Here is a 22,331-nt window from a genome sequence, read left to right as displayed (position 1 = left end):
AAACGGCTATTTTGAGAAATTTCATCTTGATTGGATGCGATCGAGATTTTTACAAGAGCCACTTTGAAACTTTGTCCTGGAAAGTTTGAAGCATCCGACGGGAAAATTGCATTAAAATTTTGCAAGACCTTAAAAGGATGCTTTTATATTTATAATTACGTCTTTTATTATCATTTTGAATCTATTAAAGGCTTAAATAGCAAAATTTTACGTGAATGCTTTTATAAATGAACCATTAATGTCACAATATATAATACTATATCAATTTAACATTGGGCATCTTAAGTCTTATTTAAACATGAAATGACAAGTTTAGATACCTTATATGTAATTGTAATAACATTTTGGAGTCTGAATAATAATAAATATTATCCGAAAATTAACTCAAATATGGATAAAATAGGAGAAATCTTCTGAGTCAATCTAAAGCTAAAATTATTTATTTAATATACTTGTTGGAGGCGGCAAAGCCGATAGACCCAAGGAGTTTGATTTATACATATATGTAAATTAAACGAGAAAAAAAGTAAACAATAAATGGAAAAAAGAAATTGGGAAATAAGATATTGGGAAAGACGAATTAGAGAAATCCTTTAAGTTTAAGAAATGCATCAAGCTTATTCTTAAAAATATTAAGGTTAGCAGAAATTACAATTTCATTGGGAAGACTATTCCAAACTGAAACCACTCTGTTTGAAAAGAAAGAATCTCTGATCAATTTATTAGATTTTTCTTTTTGGAGTCTAAGCGAATGACCTTTGAGGTGAGTGTTTTCGTCGAATGTAAAAAGATTGGACATATGACATTTATAATGATTATTTAGTATTTTAAAGACATGGATTAAGTCGCCTCTTATTCTTCTCGTCTCCAGTGTAGTAGGATTCATTCTTTTCAATCTTTCGTTATAAGAAAGTGACAGAAAGTAAGTTCAGAAGGAATCTTTATAATTCTCCTTTGTACCTTTTCGATACATATAACATATTTTTTGAAATGAGGATTCCATATGCTAAAAGCGTATTCAAAAAAAATAGCCATATACAGCCAAATTTAAGTTTATTTTGTAAGATATGAACCTAGGTTCAAAACATGAGTTTGTTTAAGAACAAATATTTTCTTTCCACTTCATTTTATAGATCAAGTTAAGGATTGTTATTATTTTTATTTAAATTAAATATGGATTATTAAAATTATTAAAAATCCGACACATTTCTTTTTACACACCTATGCGATGATATGACATCGGCTACAACACTAGTTTAAAAATAATGGTGGCCTGTAATACGTTTATTCTGCTTTTCTGAGATTCTAAACATATGGAATTAAAATAAGTAATAGCAATTTGTAAATTAAGCCAAACAGAAAGTGTTTTTGGAACTGAAAATTGGACTTCTGTCACTTTCAATGTAATGGCTCATATTTTGCGATTGGATATTTTAGAACAAAGCCACTGATTTATATGATGGAAAGTTCGAGAGTTATCCAATTTTCGATGTAATCATCTCGGCTTTGTTACATTCAGTCGGACAATTAACTAGCGTCTTGATAGTTTCAGTTTGGGAAAGCTTCTACTAACTAGATATATCACGACTTGATGACAGGTCGCGTGACGTCACCAAAGAAGGGTTAACATGAGCTTAATAATAATATACGAGTTACACACCCGCATACTGAAAGTGACCGTGACGTATGTAAATATGCAAATGCTTTGAATTTTTCTGCATGCACTTGTTTTGAACAGATCGCCTTTGTTTGAATTATGCTAGTGTATATATTTTTTTTATTTCGTAACAATGGTTCGGGCACCAAGTTGCTAATTTTATCGATCGGTTCGCCCGAACCAAAACATCTGTCTGTATTTTAAACGTTTTTTTTAAATTATATTTTGCAGACAGTCCATGGATAGCTATAAAAGGAAACGTATATAACATCACAGCTTACTTGGACTATCATCCTGGAGGTGAGAATTTTACATAAATTTTAAGTAATGTGATAAGATTCGTATTAAATTAGATGTCGTTCTGATTCCAGGTCCTGATGAGGTCATGAGAGGTGCTGGAAAGGACGCGACCCAACTCTTCGACCAGGTGCATGCGTGGGTCAATTTCGAATCCCTTCTGTCCAAATGCTTAATAGGACCTTTAAAACAGAGTCAAATATCAGACGAAGAGTATAAACAGCTGTTCGAAGGCAGTCCCAAGAGCCAGGAGAAGAAAAAGCCAGAACTTTTGAGAAAGTCTATGGAAAGCTTGAAAGGACCGGTAGTGAATCAGCTTAATTCCGTATCGGACAACGAATTTGCAGCTAACAAAAGCTCCAGCGAGAGTAGTTTGAACGTGAACGAATCTAAAGCAAGCAACAGGACCTCGTTCAGCAACAGCTCAACCCAAAAAGCGTCAGGTGTTTGTATAGTAGTAAGCGACGATGATACTAAGAAGACTCCTTCCGAGTCTTCACTAGCGTCCAAATTCAAATACCCAACATTGACTCTGACCAAAGCAGACTCTCTAAAGTCGGAGGATTCGGACATGTTGGAGAGTTTGGAGAACAGCAAGAGGCAGCAACCACCCAAGTTCGATTGGATCCAAAAGTTGGACTCGATCACTTTGATATTTTACACCAAGTCTTGGTGCAATCCTCAGTGCTGTGTTTTGCTGGATAGTAGGAAGGACATCAGTGTCAAGTTCTCATACGATTTTCGCAGCTTTTGCTTTGAAATCACTCTGGAGGATGTGGTACACTGGCCGTGCACGGTAGCCGTAAACCACGAAACCGGAAAGGTGGAGATATATCTCCGGAAGGAAACGTCTAAAATATGGAAGTCTTACGGGGCGACGAACAAGAGTGACGTCACTGAATTTTCGCTCAACATTGGGGAAGACGGTCTGGTTTGCACGGTAGTTGATAAATGGGTGATCAATCACAACACGAGTCTGGTCGTGTTGAAGTGTGCCAATGATGAATATATTACCTATCCGATCGGTTATCATTCCAGGATTTTCAGCAACGTTGAAGGTTTTTGAAATAAAATTATATATTCTTCAGTGGATCGTTCTGTATATTTTCATTACTGATATTGGGTCCTTGTGTCGTTTCAGATCCCCTGTCGCGTTCGTACACACCCATTCCACCGTGCCTCGTTCCGGAGTTCAAAGTCGACAATTGGCTACCCAATTACATTAGTTTTATGGTTAAAAAATACGAGCAAGGTGTTGTCAGCACTTGGTTGACATCAAGAACCAGTGGCGATACCGTTACCATCACTAGACCTTTGGGAAGCTTTTCAATGCAGATAGTATGAAATATTTTATTTTATTTTTATTTTTACATACATTTATATAGGGTACCATTTATCGGCACGGCAAAATAGCCCCATTACCAGACAAACTAGGTATTTATCACGACATAATATGCAAATGACCATCTCTAAAACATTTCGCCCTGCAAATAAAAAGTACCCTTCAATCACTAAAGTACTGTTGCATATGGGTGGGTGGAGGATCCAAGTAAAAGGCCAACAGTCGTATCACAGCATTTATTGATGATTAAGGAGATACACGCACTGTCAGTGCTAAGTCCAGAATGACCTGATATCGCCTACGTACCGCCTTATTTTTTTTATTTTTTTATTTTACATATATACCAGGAAGGCCTTACAGGAAAATCCCAATGCGCCTTCCTGGCCAATTACAAATACAAATGCAGCATTTTTTTTTTTTATTATAAGTCGTTGAATTGCGAGACACTGAAAAAACTCGCAAATTAACGAGACATCTATGAATTGTACATAAATTTTTATTGTACATCCATCAAATTTCAAATAGTGGTGACATAGTAGGTAGGAAGGATAAGGGGTAGATCTCTCAGGACGTCTAATCTGTTTACCTACTGTATAGTCACGTATTCGGATATGTATTCCCACGGTATGAGAAGTGCAATCATTGTTTAGCTTTCATGCACTTAGCTTGTCGCTAATCCTTAAAACCACTTACCCCGGTCACACGGTCTCTCAGGACGCTACCCGGCCTAATCCGATCGCAATTACTCGGCGGCTCTGTTTAGTATACGTTACAGTACTATTTTAGCTATGATAAAGTATCGAAACCAACAGTTCGACTCCTCGAAAGTTGAGAACGAAATCTCATATTAGCAAATTGAAAGGATCAAAAATTATATATTAGCAAAAAAGTCATTTTTTACAAAAGAAAAAAGCTTTTTTCAGTTTATGAAGTCGGAGAACGGCTTATGAGTAGACACCGGATAGTCGCAGTGCTATCCATTGTTCCATTGTTGTAAATCCTTTGTAAAAAAGGTTCGGCAAACCTTTAACAATGCATTTACAACCTTTGAACAATACGTGGCACCTTCTGGGTCCGGTAACTACTTATGAGTCATAAACCGTTCTCCGATTTCATAAATTATGCCATTGCCTGAACGTAAATTCCCATTTCTTCCCGGAATAGAGTCTGTATACTTACTTTTTCCTAGAAAGGTGTGTTGAAGCGTACAAAAATAACAATTCATCAAGTAAGTTTTTAAAAGCTTTTTTAAACTGTTCAAATTTTCAATGTGCACATATTTTTGAGCATAAATTTGTATTATTAATTTGATACACCTTGGCTGAAGGCCCCCTAGATTTTGAAGCCCTAGGCTGAAGCCCAACATGCCTATAGGTAAATCCAGCACTGGTGACGTCCCATACCACTCAGTGTGTTTTCGCCCTAATTGGTATACGGCTCTTTTATACGCCTGGGCCTTTTTAGCGCGAACGCGACATCAGGAAACCAGTGGTTAATCCTACGTTACAATATTATTAAATAAATATTTTAATAATTGAAAAATTTGCATTTCATTATTTTACATTATTTGAAAACATACTCTTCATACTGTTTCAGCTACAAGATGTATCACAAATATGCTTAATAGCAGCCGGCACAGGGTTAACACCGATGATCAACATAATTCTATTCTCATTACAGCGAAGGAATCCACGATGGTTAGAAACATTAATATTTATTTAATCCACTACTATTATCAAATATTACAAAATAGCATTTATTTTTAGTACGAGATTGGATTTGTTATTTTTCAACCGGTCTGAAAGAGATATTCTTTGGCACGATCAATTGTGTATGTTAGCGGCAAAAGACGACAGGTAGAAATAAATAAATGAATTGTAATGATTATACGTAGTGGAGTTGAATTAATATTCGGATTCTTTCAGATTTCATCTAACGAATGTACTGTCAGATCCTTCCAACATGTGGACCGGTAACAAGGGTCATATAAATCAATCCGTCCTCAAGAATCATTTCGCGCGAATACTCTCCGAGGAAGCCGATGGCCCGTCGAGCAGTTTCGAAGAGTGCAGTAGTCCTTCTAGCAAAATGATACACGACCAATATTTTACTGATAGTCGAAAACTATGTATATGCGTATGCGGTCCATCACCGTTCACCCAATTGACCAAAACCCTCGTGACCGGCTTGGGATGTGACGAAGAAAAGCTGCACTGTTTCATTGGGTAGAACGGTCACTTGATTTAGATGTACACAAGAATAACTTTCAGTAGTTGAATACTTATAATAAGACTATAATAATAGCTGATTTGTTTGAAGAATTCAGCGACCGATGCATTGCAGGTTTTAAACTCTGCTATATGAAAATTGAAAATTTTAACAGTTTGAAAATTTCCCGGTAGATGTCACTAAGATTAACATTTGATTTTTGAATTTATTTTGCAATTTTATTTTGGGTTCTCGAACAAGGGGTATACATACATATAATGTATCGCATAATTTCTTTTCGAAACCACTTGTTGAATTTCAACTATTTAAGATTCGTTTATACTATCCATTACTGCACGTCAACGGCTCAGCACAGCACTGCACGGAAAAGACTACTTCTATTCATACTATATACAGCACCGCCCGTTTTCTTCACGTTCATGAGGAAAAATCGGCTTACATATATATTAAACTTTTCTGTTGAAAGCCTGTCACGCTGAAAATTTCGCCATTATTTCCAACTAGAATTATTTGAAAATCCAATAGAAAGTAGGTATAAAAATTGTGGCTAATCCAAACAAACCCTAGATAACTACCGCCGAGGATTTTGAGTTTTGTAAAGGTGTGTTTAGACTCTAATATATCTTACAACAATATAAAATAAACAGAAGAAGTCTATTAAGGAATGCAGTTTTTCAAAACTGGTTTCATCTTCTTCATTGTTGTTCAAATGTAATGCTCACAATTTAAATGTCTATCCACAATCTAAAATACTCTGCAGTTAGAGATTTTCATCGAGAAATTCTGCTATGGGTATAAATTCAGATATTCCGGTGTAAACCAGTCTTTATAAACATTGACACGGATAACACGACCCATGTTCAATGCATTTTTTTTCAATGCTACCTGGAAAGGCTTAGCGAGTAGTATTCTTGTTTATTTTTTACATACTCAAAAAACAACGCCTATCGGCGTATTTCAGGCTCATGGCCGTGTTGGTAAAACGCCGATCGGCGTTGGTCAGCATTCAAAGGGTCAAGGTGACCATTCGTACTGTTTTTACCAGTAGAGTAATGGTTTTTTGAGTATCTGTCCTGGTAAGTCGTAAATTAAAACCAGTATATCTTATACAGGTATTCCTCAACTTACGACGGAGATACGTTCCTGAACCTCGGTCGTAAGTCGAATCCGTCGTAAGTCGAGGAATATATTTATATTTTTTTTTCGGTGATTTTACTTACTTTTATTAATACAGTAATTCAAATGAATTCATATTTAAATTTAAAAAAAATTAAACATCTACATCATCCGTACTTATTAATTATAAATTATACATCCTCATCACTTATCACATAAGTACAATCCATTTCTTCATCTTCAGTTTGAGATACAGTCGTATGAGGTTTTTTGAAAAATGTGTCTAATTTTGTTTGAACAGTATCCTGATTTTTCTCTATATATTTCTTGGTAGCATGAAAGATTTTCTTGAATCCTGCGGTTCACATTTGAAAATCTTTTACTGTCTGGGTCCATCATTTCAAACTTTTGTATTCCTTGATTAATTAAATTAAAAGCAGCAGCCATTTCTTTCAATACAAATTTTTTCAGCGGTTCCGCAGATGTGATTGATTCATTTTCATCAATATCCTCTTCTGCAACCATTTGAGTTTCAAGATCTAATAATTCTGCATTGGTTAGATCTTCTGAATCATTCTCAAGAAGTTGGTTGATGTCTTCGTTATCTACGTCAATTGTAGACGTACACTAAATTGTACGATTAGGTTAGTAATATCCTCGACATATTTTTCTTTTTCCTATATGCAAAGAGAAACGGGTTCAAATCGATTGGTGAGTTTTTTCCATATTCGGTACAACTTCTTAAGCCGTTAAAGGGTCCATCCCGTATCCATATTTCTTATAGCATGAAGGATATTATAATTTTTTCAAAATTCTTGAAAAGGTTTTCCTTCTTCTATTGCTTCAATGCCTTGCGCAAATGTAATTTTTAAATAATGAGCTTTAAGAGACGCAATGGAATTGGCTTTACAATCTTGTCATCGATCCAAATCACTGGTAATTTTTCCATTTGTTGAATGGGTCTCGGTCTTTTTTTATTTATTATTTTAGATGTGATTGACAAGGACCCTTTAACGGCTTTACGATTTTTTTCTTTATCTTTTAAAATAGTGGAGACCGTTGAATGTAACAATTTAAAATTATTTGCCAAGTCCATCACTTTTTTACCACTTTCAAATTGTTTTATCACTTCAAGTTTCATTTTTAAGTCTATCACTTTTCTCTTTTTTTTAACAAGAGTTCCATTTCAGTCATTATCACGTTTCTTTATCACACATTATAAATATTATGTAACAAACAGTAACGACCGTATGAGTTTTTTACCGTCGTGCGACTGGTGACGAATCCCAAAGGAATGAGTCATAACTTAATTTTTAAAACTACTGCGATGTTTCATTTCTTCCGAAAGAGAATTCCCCGTTTTCATAACTCACATCCTTTTGAGATTTATCAATCAATTTTTGAAAAATAATTAATTAATAAAAAATATATTATTTTTTTTCGGTCGTAAGTGCAAACCGTCGTAAGTCGAACCGTCGTAAGTCGAGGACTACCTGTAGATGAACTTAAATATTTATTTATTTATAATTATAATATACAAAGCCTTCAACGAAATTGATGTCTCCTACAAAAATATTGGCAAATTAGTCGAATATTGTCTTTGTTTACCAGGAACATACGCATCTGCCAAAGGACTTTTTTCTTTGATGAACAATATATAGTCTAGTGATAAAACACAATATTAAATGTTAAAACTTAAAAAATTTTGCTAATCGATAAGAATAATTTTAATCAGTTCTGTGTTGAATTTTATAAGAGCATTAAAGAAAATTAATTCTTTATGTTGGTTTTTAATAATGGAAGTATTTAGAAAAAAAAAATTCCTGGTTTTCAATTTGAAAAAAAAAGGTTACCTAAATATATATTACAGAGCGCGACGATACGGTGCAGTATTGCTTGCATCGTATCGTTGAGTCAATATTGTCACAATATAACGTTTCCCAAAATATTCATATGCGCATGGCAGCACTTTCGTAATTACGAGTGCACTCGCCACAATGCCATCACGTTATGTGTGAATATTTCCATGACCAAAGAAAACCGGTTCTGCTGGATGCGTTTCGACGACATGTACTGCTGTATAATATGAATAGATTTCGTTGGTTACATTATGTAAGATGTAATTTTGTCTATATATGTAGAATTTACTACAGAATATTTTTCGTACTGTTGTTTACGTGCAGTTGCTGGCTTGAGCTGTACTAGTATGAACAACCTTAAAACATTAATTCTGTGTAAAAAAATCTTCATTGTAGTGTTCATGAATTTTTCTGAAGATTTACAACACAATTGAACTGCTTGATTGTTATTTTTTTGTGTAATTATATTTAGTATAAAATGTTAGTGAATTTAAAAAATATATTTCAATGTCACAATTTGATTTAATATTTTCGTACTTAAATTATGAATATATTTTTAAAAACTATTATATGTGTAATTAAAAATTACACACAGTAAACAATGTTGTGATTTAAAGGCTTGCATACTAAATATCATTCGAGAGTTTATGGTGTAAGCGAGCTGATTGTCGTGTATAATATGTAATAATACTGTATTTACATATGTATATGATTTTTGATTCTCTTCAAAGTTATTATGAAAGTAAACTAGTGTAATTTTTAAGGTGATAAGAAATTATTAGTGTCCATTGCAAGCAATATTCGGATATTTTCAAATGAACGTGAAACTTTTTGGCGTACATAATATATGTAATATGTATTAAAATTAATAAAATAAAGAAACTTGCTTCAGTCAACTTTATATCTATAAATATAGGTATTTTTATATACAAATTGCACGTCTAAATAGTGAAGTCACATATTTTACTTTACAAGTATTTTTATTCTAAGTATGTATGTATGTAGGCCACAAATTAATCTGTATTATTGTTTTGTTTTTAATTTAGGTAATTTTTCTGAAATAATATTGTTTTTCGTGATTTATTTTGGTGGCTCATTCATAAGTGAAGCTACAGTGAAAAAATTTAATTAAATACTATTGAACAGTAATTTTTTTGTTTTTATATTGTATGTAATATTATATTCTTATTACAAAAGATATCATATCTAAAAAAATAGTAATATTTTTAACTAAAAAATATCATAATAATTTTTTTAAATTTATTTCATGAATTCATGAGTTGCCATTGGGTAATTATTTTAAATAAAAAAAAATTTGGATAAAGTTTCAATTTTGATAAAAAGGCATTTTTCTTTAATTTCCTTTTCAGTTTTTAGAAAATATGTACTATGACTATGAAATTACTTCACGCGTAAGTTTAATCAGAAAGTCGGTTGACAAGTTAGAATTTTAATAGTCTTTAATATACACCATATTTCCATGTAATTTCATTACTACTCATAAGTGATAAATCTACATTTAGGTAGTTGTACCGATGTTTATTTTTCATGGAATATACTTTTATCAGTGTTACGAGATTGTGTAAAGGTGCCTTAAGTTTCAAATATTTTATTGTAAATATGCTTTTTCGTTTGGCTAAAGCTTGATTTATGTAAAATATATTTATACCAAATAAATTGATTTTATTTACATTTATTTATCATTATTGTTCATGAAATAAGTTTTCAGATAAAATCAAATATGTAAGTAATTTGATTTAAAAAATATCCTTTAGTGCAGTAGGGACGAACCTTTTTACGTTCACGTGCCAAAATTTCAAAACATTAACTCGGTGTCAGGCGTTGCAAGAAATTTTTTATGAAGAAAAAAAAAGCCATTAATTTTTTTTAGAAAAAGGTTAAGCAAACTTATAATGTTTTGTCAAAATGAACTTATTATATTACTTATACAAATGGAAATATAATATAAAAAAGACTTTAAAAATAATCTAAAATTTTAATAAAAACATAAAATTAATTTATATACAAGTATATAAAAATACGCAATAATTATTTATTATTGAAATCTTTGCTTCCGTTGATTTGAAATCGACTGCTTTATATCGTCTTCATATTTCGTAACTTACATATGTAATTCATTAATGTTTTTTTTTAGCTGGTTTTTACAAAAATCATTTCAGAAAATTGCGATTCAAGAAGTGGAAGAGAAAATTAATTACATCATCATCGTTAACATTTTTTATTACAAGGCTCTTTTATATTTCACTTCGCTCATTGGTCTGACAACATATTATTAAATGGCTAAAGATTTCTGAAACAATGTTCCACGTTCTCTATATGTATATTTATACAAACCTCTTCTTACTTTCACTTATTTAATATTAGCATTATTTCCCCAATCTTCATTTGCTGTTGAAGTTCTATATACACACAACCGAGTACTGTCACCTAAATTCGCAAGCCAGCAAATTCAAGAAAGATTTTCATATTTACTCCTAGCTGTATTTAATTTCAATCAGTTTGGCAGTAAATACATTTTCAAGTTCGATTTCTATTAGTCAAAAAGCTAATAAAAAAAAATCTGGCAGCCGAAAAGTCCATCATACTAACAAGAACTCGAGTGCCAAATATTGCATATTCGCGATTTTAATAGCAAAAATTATCTTTGTGACCACCGCAATGTGACGAATAATCCAATTACCAAAAAAAAAACGCGTATATTTTCTTTCTACTGCAAACAGCTACGAAATGACATAATTTTACATAATTTAGTGATAGAATGGTTTTTGGGATCATTTTCATTATAATACAGTCGGTATAATTACAATTTGAACGATATCAAGAACGCATTTGTGAAAATTTCAAGGCTGAAAAACAAGCGGGGCGACCGGAGCGCGGAGTTAGGGCCAAAGTGGCTTTTTTGTGGATTCGATAATCAATCTTGCAAGGAGTTGCCACTGCGAAAAAAAAGTCATAATCAAAACAAAAAAAACGCGACGTCTCAGTGGCAACACCAGTCTTAACTGTCTTTGTAGAGAGTGCGGGAAGAGCGGGGCTCCGCGGGCCTCTCGACATGACGGTGGGCCAGATGAAGCCCCCTCACTCCATCCGCCCGCCGCCCCCGCGCGCCGCTCCGCCCCTCAACCCGCCCGCGCCGCCCCACCACCAGTCGCCCCCGCAGCCGCAGCCGCCGCCCCAGTCGCAGCAACAGCCGCCCCAGTCGCAGCAGCAGCAGCCGCAGCCTCAGCCGCAGCCGCAGCCGCAGCCGCCTCAGTCGCAGCACCACCACCAGCCGCAACACCCCAACCACCAAAACCAGCACCAGCACCAGCACCAGCACCAGCACCAACAGGCCGGGCCTCCGCTGCCGTCGCTCCCCTTCGCCGCAGTCGCCCGCTGGGCCCCCAACTTGGCGGACGCCCTGCGCAAGAGCGCCTTCCTGCCCTACCGCGCGCTGCACTGCACCGTTCTCACCAACTTGCAGAGAGGTAACCATCCTGCCCACCCCCACCCCACCCCTACACCCCGATCTCTCTCATTTTGCGCGATTTCTTTTGTTTCGCCCTTTTCCATATACAACGCCCATTTTTCTTTGTTTAAAATATACCTTTATGCTTTCAGGTTTTTCACTGAACATCTTTCAGGTGCCTACCCTTCGACTGATTCCACTTCCTATTCCTATTTCCGAACCTCTGAATGCCTAATATATATATGTACACGATGGACTTTGTCTACGAACCGAATTCAATCCAAGGCTGGATTCGAATATGAACATGTCTGAAGAAGATCACAGACCTTGAAAATAATTGATTAAATAAAATTTTATATATTTCACACTACTTCAATATATAAAGAAAATTTTGTTCAAAAATATTTTTCAAATATAATAAAATATACCTATATAAATAAAAGAACATCATTTTTAAATACATATTTAAAATAAAAAAAAACATGCCTTCTTTTGTTTTATATGAGTTTCAACGATGTACATTATTTTAATATGAATATATATGTAGACAAGCTCATAACAAGGAAAACGAGCTCATATCAAAGCTATTTTTATGTATTGATTTATTGTCAATCTAGGTCCTGGAAAAAGTATTTATAAATCGACAGAATACCTTCCATATGTTTCTATAATTACATAAAGACATTTCAGACCCGGATACGATTTATCTACTCGGGACATATATTCAACACTTATGTAAATGTATTGTTTATTATTTAACAAAAGCGCCATTTGTAAGTACTGAAAAATAAATTTTCATAACTGTCTATTGAGGGGTACTGTACAATATGCTTGTGACTATTTTTCACGAGTGAATCCTTTGTTGTCGCGATTTCGATGGAAAAAATGTAGCTGATTTTAAAAATTTGTATGGAAACGTGAATTAAAATAGACTGCTGATAGTGTATTGATTTTATTGAATTGCAGTCGATTTGCAAGCAAACAAAGGATTTTTTTTTTTTTTGGAACTAATACGCCCTTTCCAATATGGATGCTTCACATTTATAAATCACAGCTTTCATTACATGTGCCAATCCTTTTGCAGTACAAGATGAATTATCCTTTTCATATAAAGATTTTCTCATCAGACAAAACACTCTGATTATGATTAAAGAATATCGATCTCTTCAATACCATTCATCTTTGGGACGAACATCCCTTCAATACCGTTCGCCTTTGTTTGGAACAAATCTCATTCAAGTCACCCCACACATTTTTCTAAATTCATTCGCCGGCCTCCATCTTGACCTTATACAATCTGTCTGGCAATTCCTTTGTCCAGCTTTCGTCCATTCTTCTAGCTACATAACCCACCTATTGCCATTTCAATCTCTTCATTTGCTCCATTGTGTCGACAACCCTTGCCACACTTCTCATCCACGTCTTTTCGATATGTCGAGCGTACATTGTACCATATTTCTTTGAGAGCTTTGGACTTTATGTAACATTCTGGCGTTCAATGTCCAAGTTTCACACCCATAGGTCATCACTGACAGGTCGATAAATGTATGGAGCTTATCTGACTCGTTTCTAAATACAAAATTAGATCGTTCAGATGTACATGTTTTGCGCAATAGACTTAATCCCCTTGAAAATTTTCCTGACATGCGCAATTTCATGAATCTTTTTTGCGCAATTCAAAACATGTTGATTCAATTTGCAGTATGGCTCGGTGCTTGCCTTTATGCTTAGCATCGATAAGTTATTGCGTTCGATCCCGTGCTAATATTTAATGCTGCTGTTCAGACTTGGATATTTGTGACTCCAAGTCGATCGATTCCTATCGGAGTTTATCAATTTATCTTATTTCATTGTTGAAGCGGTTCCTCCATCAAATTGCCAAGAACTATCCTACCTGGTATGTCGCAAATATCTGAATTTGATACAATTATACAAGTATACAATTACAATTTACTGTTTTATATATTCCATATGTTTTTGCAGTTGACCTATTTATATACAGAACATCTTTTTATTTATAATTAGTGGATTTACCCGGCTTCGCTCAGTATTTTTAATATAAACCACTTAAACATGGCTAATCTAATAGTAAATATTCATTTGTTTTTTTATTAAATTTATTTGAATCGAATCGTCATTGAAAAATTAATTTGTTTTCGATGCTCCCACCCAAACCTTACGTAGTTACAAAGTCTCTTTCGAAATTATATATTAGATATGATATAAACTGACTCACTTTTGAACGAAGTTTGACTTTTATTATACCGTCTCTTCAGGTAATACTCAAGCTAGGACACCTGAGCTTCAAGAGCCAGATGCGAGTTTCCACAACAGAGCAGGCCGAGGTGAAATCACCAAGGACGAGATTCTACTCGAGAAGAATATTGACATGTTAGATGAGAATGGCCTGACAGGATTGCATTGGGCTGCGTCTTACGGTCAAGTCGCAGCCACCAAGAATCTGTTGAGGTGTCTAATTCGCCTATTAATGTTTATCTTGAAGCTCGAACTTCTAAAGCTGATCTTTTATGCTTGTATTTCAAGGTGCGGAGCTTCGGTGAACTGCGTCGGATTGGAAGGCGAGACAGCTCTGCTTCTCGCTGCGGCCGGAGGTCATCATGATGTGCTTAGAATTCTATTGAATGAGGGGGCGGATGTTAATCATCAGGATAATGTAATATTTTACATCGGAGCTTTTCTTCGGTTGAATCGAGTGTGTTTATTTATCGATCGATTATGGATTTCAGGGTGGGAATACGGCTCTGATGTATGCAGCTGGTGGAGATTATCCGTATTCGTGCTACGAGCTTCTTCTGAAGGGAGCTGATCTTACACTTACTAACGAATGCGATCAGGACGCTTACGGCATAGCTACGTCTAACGGAAGCAAAATGGGTACGCTTGTGATGATTCATCTCAATGTGGTTGAATGTGCGTTTGTTAATGTGTTTTTGTTTGTAATTTTCAGCCCAACTAGTCATTGAAAATTTTCTCGTGGCGAGTCTTTTGAAGATGTGAACAAGTCACCGAAGAGAGCAAGATGAATTTTCATTTACCATGTAAAATCTATTAAACATATTCTCCTATCACATCAATATTTATAGGTGTACTCCTTTTGTTGTCGGGACCTGTTACCTTTTATTGTCCAATTAATACAGGATTCATATTTAAATAAATATAATGTAATGTAAGCTTAAGTTTTGAAAGAATTTAAACTATTGTATTTGTAATTTCACCGAGTCAATGATTGTTTGTTTTTATCGTCTAATGAGAAGAATGATCTTTCGTATTATGAAAGTGTAATGAATATATCGTTTGTTATGTTTAATACATATGTATATATTTTTTTGTGATTGTCGTTTCTTCCCATGCATATAATATCTATATATAAATATATTTAAATATGTTAAATTACGTCTTCATAATATGTGTTAATTCGGTGTTTAATCGTATTCAATATATGATAATAAATATTAATTATAATATATTTACTGATTGAAATTACTATTTGGTAGGTTTTTATTTTATTTTTAAGTTGAAAGTAAGTCATTGTTTTCTTTCAACATGTTTTTTCTGTATTAGTTATAGTTTTAAGTATAAAAATATATATTTTTAACTCGAGTCAGAGCGTAATGTGAAAGATCTTGAAGTCACCTCGCAACATAAATACATAATTATATTTACTTTTAATACTTTTGTTATGATATTATATTATGAGTGTGTGCAAAATGATTTTGTAATTGTTATGATTAAATATGAGTATATTATATATATATATATAAAACATAATTACTGGAAAATTCATATGTACAATTTACACACGATAGAAAAGCTGATACAAATTTATACATACACGTGTTTTTCGTGGCTCGCACACACGTGTGTGATGTGTACTTTATTTTTTGAATCAGAATAATTATAGAATAAATATGACATAAGATTCCCGATTTACCGAATATTTCTACGTTACGTTCTGAATCTTTCGTTTAATTAATTTATTCGTTTGAAAAAAAAATTGATCCGAATTAATAAAAAAATAAAAATTGTAGAATGAATTGCAAAATATAGTTTTCTACGTCTAAGACTAGTTCGATTTAAATTTGTCTTGATTTCGATGAGTAAAAAATTTTCGTTTACGTTTTTTCATTTTGGAATTTGAACCACGTCGAATTGAATTAATGATTAAAAAATAAATTAACATTAAAGTAATTCGTAAAAACCTCTTTCGATAAGCACACGAATCACACGACCGTTACATACCTTTGGATATGTATGTATAATACATCGTAACAAACAAATCTAGCGTTAAAAAAAAAACACGGCATTTCTACTTTTCGCTTTGTGAATCTGCAACCTAAAATATTTTCATATCTTTAATAAAAACACGAATTTAATACATTTAATTATATGTACATCAGATGATTTATGTAACTATCGTTATATTATTGTAATTATTTAAAACAAACAAAAAAAACAGATACTCTGCCAGCTGACTATTTGTATAATTTTTTATCAACCCTTATTGTATGTCTGAATTTCATTCAGCAGTTTTGATTGTTAAATTTAGCATAAATTTTAGTCTCTGTCACATTTGATCCTATCGTGGCATTACAAAGATAGTTAACTGCCATTTTAGTTTAGTTTTTTTTGTTAAATTTTTTTTTTTTGTAAAATTTTAGTACACATGGCAGTTAGAGTATCATGTTATGAGAGTAGTATATATTTAAATATGCATAGTGCCAAATAAACAGACCAATTCATTATTGTTATACTTATTAAAAACTAAAATTTATGTAAATTTTGTTTATTTTAGTCGCAAAACTGCTGAAATGACGACGACGTTGATTTTTATCGATTTTATTACACTTATTATTGTTAAGATGTTCATGACAGGAATTGTATTGTCCAATCGCATTGCATAATTAAAGTGAAACTAAAAGAAATTACAGCTTGAGAAGCTTAGTGTGACCCAGATGATGATTTTAAGTAAACGATAAACAACAAAAATAATAAAATTAATAAATAAAACCAACACGACGTTTGTAATTGTAAGTTTAAGAAAATTAAGAGTAACCAGAGCTTTTAAGGCATTTTGCCAAACTTATTATATTATCCTATTATTGCCAAATATAGAAAATATTTTTATTACTATTTATTATACAATTACACTGTTTCTTTTTGAATTCCACGTGTGGTGCTGGCTCAGATAATAGTTTTATCATTCTAATTAAAGAAGTTATGTATTTGTTGACGTTTTTTTCCCCCCCCGTCTGGATGATTTTATTTTTAAAATAAACTTGTAATAAAATTACACGAAACTAATTGAATGTTATAAACATGACTTGTAAAACGGCAAAAAATTACAATCCTTTTATTGTGGGACACAACTTTATTTAAATTGATTATTTTAGTAAATATATATATATATTTATATGTATAAGCGAACATTTTTCGTAATGATAATCTAAAAAGGTGATGCGAGTTTGTTTTCATTCTTTCATTATATGTAATATGTATTGCGATAGTATATTTTTCATTATTATTTAAACAACTTTTCTTTGCACTCATTTATTCTCTTCTCAATTGTAATTATTGTCATTTTGTTAATAATAATTATAAAATTTAAATATATATGTATGTATTACATAAGTGTTGATTGTGGTATCATGTATATTTTCGTTATAATAAGATCCTCGATTCAGTTTTTATTTTATTTTTATATTATTTTATCGTCATAAAATCCATTTCAATACTTTCGCTCAAATTGTCGTTAATTTTCATTATTAATAATCTAAAAAGAGAGTAAAAAAATATATATTATTATTATTATATATTATATATGAAAAGACTGTTTTCGTGAAAGAATTGAAAGTTTCGGTGAAATTTTTGCTTTTTCGCAAGGTATAAAATATTTTTGAATTAAAGTGGAAATATTTTCTAAAATTTATCCTTGCGACGAAATAGGGAGAGGGATGAAACTTGCGGGGAAAGGGATGGGGGAAATTGTATGAGATTTTTATCAATTTTATACTTGCCTAAAAATTAATTAAATTAAATAAAAGAGTCAACGCTCGGATTGTGGTTTTCTTAAATAAATAAATAAAAAAACGATGTTGAAACGCGGCCCAGGAATTTTTGATAAAACGAATGTAAAATTATCACAACGAGATTATTATTATTTTGATAATCATCATTAAATAATTTAAGTAATACCATTGAAAAATTGACGAATTTAACGATAATAATTTATTATATTATATTAAAAAATACATATATATAAATGTGATGTTTAACAGTAACTGTGTCGTAATAGGTATATTATATTTATGTTAGACGTTCTTCTTTCTTATTTGCTTCCCATATTGTGTACCCCTATTTGGATAGGACTCAGTCGATGGACCTTATAAGCAATTCCATTTTACTAGGCAGTTGGCAAAATGTTAATCTCGACTCCTATAGGTTGAAAACTTTTGCTGTGAACCTTTTACGCAATAAATAAAATACGCTCGATAAAATATGGATTTGTAATTTTAGGTACGCACTGCGCAATATGCATAATGCATGGTGCATATTGCGTTCCATGCACCGGTCCATTTTTTCTCGAATGTCTTTTTGAGCGATAGCAGTTGTGTATTTTTTTTATGTTTGCTGCCTAGTAATTTGGATTGTTAAGTAAGGTTAGGTTACGAATAATGTAAACTCATATATATGAAGCGGATAATAAATGACACTAGCGGTGGCATTTTGAATGGGACGAGGCGCCGCTGCTTCAGTAACGGAGTTTACATTATTTGTCTCGGTATATGGTTACATTGAATGCATCGAGCTTTTTAAATACCGTACTTTTGTGAGAAACTCTCTGTACATTTATGGTTTCGTAATGTGTCATTTAATGAATAAAATAAATATCAATTAAACCCATTTATATTTATTGAATGTTAATATTGTATGTCATCAACTTAAGTGTGTTGGTGTTGTGGAAATTTTATTAAAAATAATAATAAATGGTATTTTATGCGAATAAAATAATTATGATTTTTTTTTTTTTGAAATGTTGAAATAAATGAATTCTGTCTATAGAAAGGGATTTGAGATTTTGTACATTTATATATGTATGAGAAAGGATAGCGTGAATTGATTAAAAGTATCGGAGGAAAGTAAATTTTCGATTGTAAAGTGGTTTTTGAGGCGGCTTTTGGGGGCTTCACCCCTAGACGAGCATCTCAATTAAATTTTTTTTCGCATTTAACAATATTGCGCGTTAAATTTTTTTAAAAATTAAAATATGAAATTGAATTATGATGATATATAAAAATAATAAAAAGAAATGTAATTTTCATGAATGGAAAAAAATGTAATTTTCAGAGTTATTTTATTAGCATAAAATGCTTTATACCAAACTATTAAACTATATTCACTAAACTGTTTTTAGGTGCATACCTTTTTTAATTATAAAAATAACAAATATAATATTTGAGATTTGATAATGTGTTAAATAAATTTAAAATAAAAATATTAACAATGTTGATGTTTTATGTGTCTCAAAAAGGATAAATAAATGAATGTATCTAACTTATCATTATCAGTGTAACCTATTGCAACATTTGAATGTACCACAACTTTTCAGGTGTAATTCAACTGAATAAAGTGTTGAAACAAAAAAATATTTTACTTTCTCTCCCCCCCCCCCTTTTTTGGTTTTTTATTTAATTTTTAAATTTATGGGTTTGAAAATTCAGGCAGTAAGTGTCTTAATATACATGTTTTATCAATTTTATATCAACTATACAAGGGTCACGTGGCTAGAAGAATGGACAAAAGAAGTGCTAGAATGGTACCCGAGCGAATTCAAAAGGGTAAAAGGAAGACTGCAGGGAAGATGGGAAGACGATATTAGGAAAATGTGGGGTGAGATGGATGAGAGTTATTAAAAAAAAAGAGACGATTGATAAAGTGTTGAAGCAAAACAATATTCTACTCCCCCCCCCCTTTTTTTTGGTTTTTTATTTAATTTTTAAATTTATAGGTTTGATAATTTCAGACAGTAAGTGTGTATCTTAATATACATGTTTTATCAATTTTATATCAACTACATGGGTCACGTGACTAGAATAATGGACAAAAGAAGTGCTAGAATGGTGCCTAAGCGAATGGAAAAGGGTAAAAGGAAGACCACAGGGAAGATGGGTAGACGAAATTAGGAAAATGTGTGTTGTCGAAACAGAGAATAATGGTAGCGTGTTGAAGAGGCCTTTATCTAGCAGTGGATTATGAATGGCTGTAGACAGGGCCGGGCCTACCACATGTAGAAATGTGTGCAATACACACAGGCGGCCGAAAGAAATAAGAGTCAAAAAATTATATTTCTTAAAATATACGAAACAAGACATCGTACTTTTTTATAAGCCTCTTATCAGCTTGCTTCTTAAAATGCATTTACGTTGTCCTGTTGTATACCTGTGGATTGCTGTTGCAAGTGGTTCGGTGATTACTGGTCACAAAGTCACTAAAATCTCTATAACGGAACATCTGGCAGCCGAAAAGTTCATCATACTAACGATAACTATCATACTAACGAGAATTTGAGTGCCAAATGTTGCGTATTCGCGATTTTAATGGCAAAAATTGTCTGTGACCACCGCAATGTGACTAATAATCCAATTACCGTTGCAAGTTACAACTTGTAACACACCCGAACTACATATGTATAAATCGGGGAAATAACGGGATAGCAGGTATAGCTTTGGTCTGCATAGAGCTAGTCTTCTATGTTCTATTATCTCTGAGACTGCCAAATGTATTTCTTCAGGGATGTTGAGTATTGGATGGTTATCGAAAAAAATAGGTCTGTTACTGAGAGTTGGCGCGTTCTCGTACTCAGAAGTAAACGGACAGAGCGTCTTTTTATTACTAATCATTGAATACAGAGTGACAGCATGCTATACACCTATTCACTGACTACACAAGTGCATTTGTACGCGCCAACTCTCGGTAACAGACCTATAATGTCCTAGATGTGGAATTAGGGGTAAAAACACGATTGAATGAACTTGAAAATGTTCAGTTTCTCTTGTCGTCTGGTCCTGTTCAGAACTAAAAGTTTTGGTTTTCTGTCTGTTTTTCTGGTTAATTTTTATTGTGATTAAAATTTTCAACACTATATTTCTCACACAATATTTATCACAAGGTAAGATTTTTGCACTACTCACATGTACCTATTTTTTTTATTAATATGATTTATTTAAATGCTGATAAAAATAAAGAGCGGCCGTTTTAAGTTTACACACAGGCGGCCGAAATCCTAGGCGCGTCCCTGGCTGTAGATGATGATGAGATTTATGTGGATACAACGCAATGTATATTTGGGAACTACAAACATCTCTAAAATAATAAAAAAAGACGTGTTATATTCATGAATGCAAATCAAATTGTATTTTTATTGGGGGATTAATCTGCCATGTCTTTTATTTTAGCTAAATATTATAGATATGTTACAGTTGTTGGCCGTTTGAACGGAAACAATAGACTAACGCCGATTGTCAGCAAAATAATACATACATTGCTATCGGTTAGTAGTAAGCAGGAGCACCACCGAAGGCGCAAAAGATTCCCAAGGTTTATATTATATTTTTTGACTCTTAAACCTAATTGGTCAATAGCTATACGTATAGTCTTACATCTGTAGCGTTCCATTATTAGTTATGTACAAACAGACTCGATTTTTATAAATGGACTTACATACATACTTATGTATATTCAAGCTAAATATTATCAAAATCTTGTTAAGACACTAATGCTACATTTACACGAGGCCAATTGTTAAGACATTCCACTAAGCCAAGCCAATTTTGGTCTTGGAACGCCAATTTAAACGAGGCCAGTATTGACTTGGTTAGTGGAATATCTTAAAAATTGGCCTCGTGTAAATGCAGCATAAGTTGCTTGTTTGTTTGAAAAGCTTTAAGATTATTTAAAAAAATGGAAAACAAATAATTGAGCTTTTGAAATTGCCCATATGTTTGCCGCACGTTCTTGCAATTTGTACTTGGTGCGGCATAATAAACTGACAATAGTTTCGGTTGATTTAATGTACACTCAATCATTAATAATGTATTAAATATTAAAAAATATATAAAGAATATATAAATAAATATACGTATTGCCACATTTAATATATATGTATTATTTTTAGCGCAGAAACACAGAAAAGTAAATGAGCGTCGGCGAAGCGCGCTTCTGTTAATTTCCGCGCGGCACTCGTCGTAATTTTGGCCGTAACACGATAGTGTAACGCTCATTTGCCCCTGGCGATATTTTATTTTGTAACGATACACATTTTTAGTATTATATTTTTATGACGGC

The 22,331-nt window shown here is 32.8% G+C and overlaps 2 protein-coding genes across 2 annotated transcripts in view; both read left to right on the top strand.

The window, feature by feature from the left end:
* The window catches only part of LOC143915892 (cytochrome b5 reductase 4), a 50,187-nt gene extending 44,662 nt beyond the window's left edge, over window positions 1–5,525 (top strand). Inside the window, exons 3-9 of the mRNA XM_077436714.1 lie at window positions 1,889–1,957; window positions 2,029–2,148; window positions 2,497–3,012; window positions 3,096–3,292; window positions 4,893–4,993; window positions 5,063–5,152; window positions 5,222–5,525. Coding sequence (XP_077292840.1) covers window positions 1,889–1,957; window positions 2,029–2,148; window positions 2,497–3,012; window positions 3,096–3,292; window positions 4,893–4,993; window positions 5,063–5,152; window positions 5,222–5,525 — 1,397 coding nt within the window. The remainder of the gene's footprint in view (window positions 1–1,888; window positions 1,958–2,028; window positions 2,149–2,496; window positions 3,013–3,095; window positions 3,293–4,892; window positions 4,994–5,062; window positions 5,153–5,221) is intronic.
* A 5,996-nt stretch (window positions 5,526–11,521) lies between these two features.
* Window positions 11,522–15,295, top strand: LOC143915602 (uncharacterized). Its single transcript, XM_077436309.1, has 5 exons — window positions 11,522–11,988; window positions 14,246–14,438; window positions 14,514–14,643; window positions 14,717–14,864; window positions 14,938–15,295. The coding sequence occupies exons 1-5, from the start codon at window positions 11,574–11,576 to the stop codon at window positions 14,985–14,987; spliced, it is 936 nt and encodes a 311-aa protein (XP_077292435.1). The 5' UTR covers window positions 11,522–11,573; the 3' UTR covers window positions 14,988–15,295.
* The last annotated feature ends 7,036 nt before the right edge of the window (window positions 15,296–22,331 follow it).

The sequence above is a fragment of the Arctopsyche grandis genome, chromosome 8 (assembly GCF_051622035.1).
Source record: "Arctopsyche grandis isolate Sample6627 chromosome 8, ASM5162203v2, whole genome shotgun sequence".
Taxonomy (NCBI): Eukaryota; Metazoa; Arthropoda; class Insecta; order Trichoptera; family Hydropsychidae; genus Arctopsyche; species Arctopsyche grandis.
Note: the sequence above shows the minus strand (reverse complement) of the source record. Positions and strands in the feature narration are given on the sequence as shown.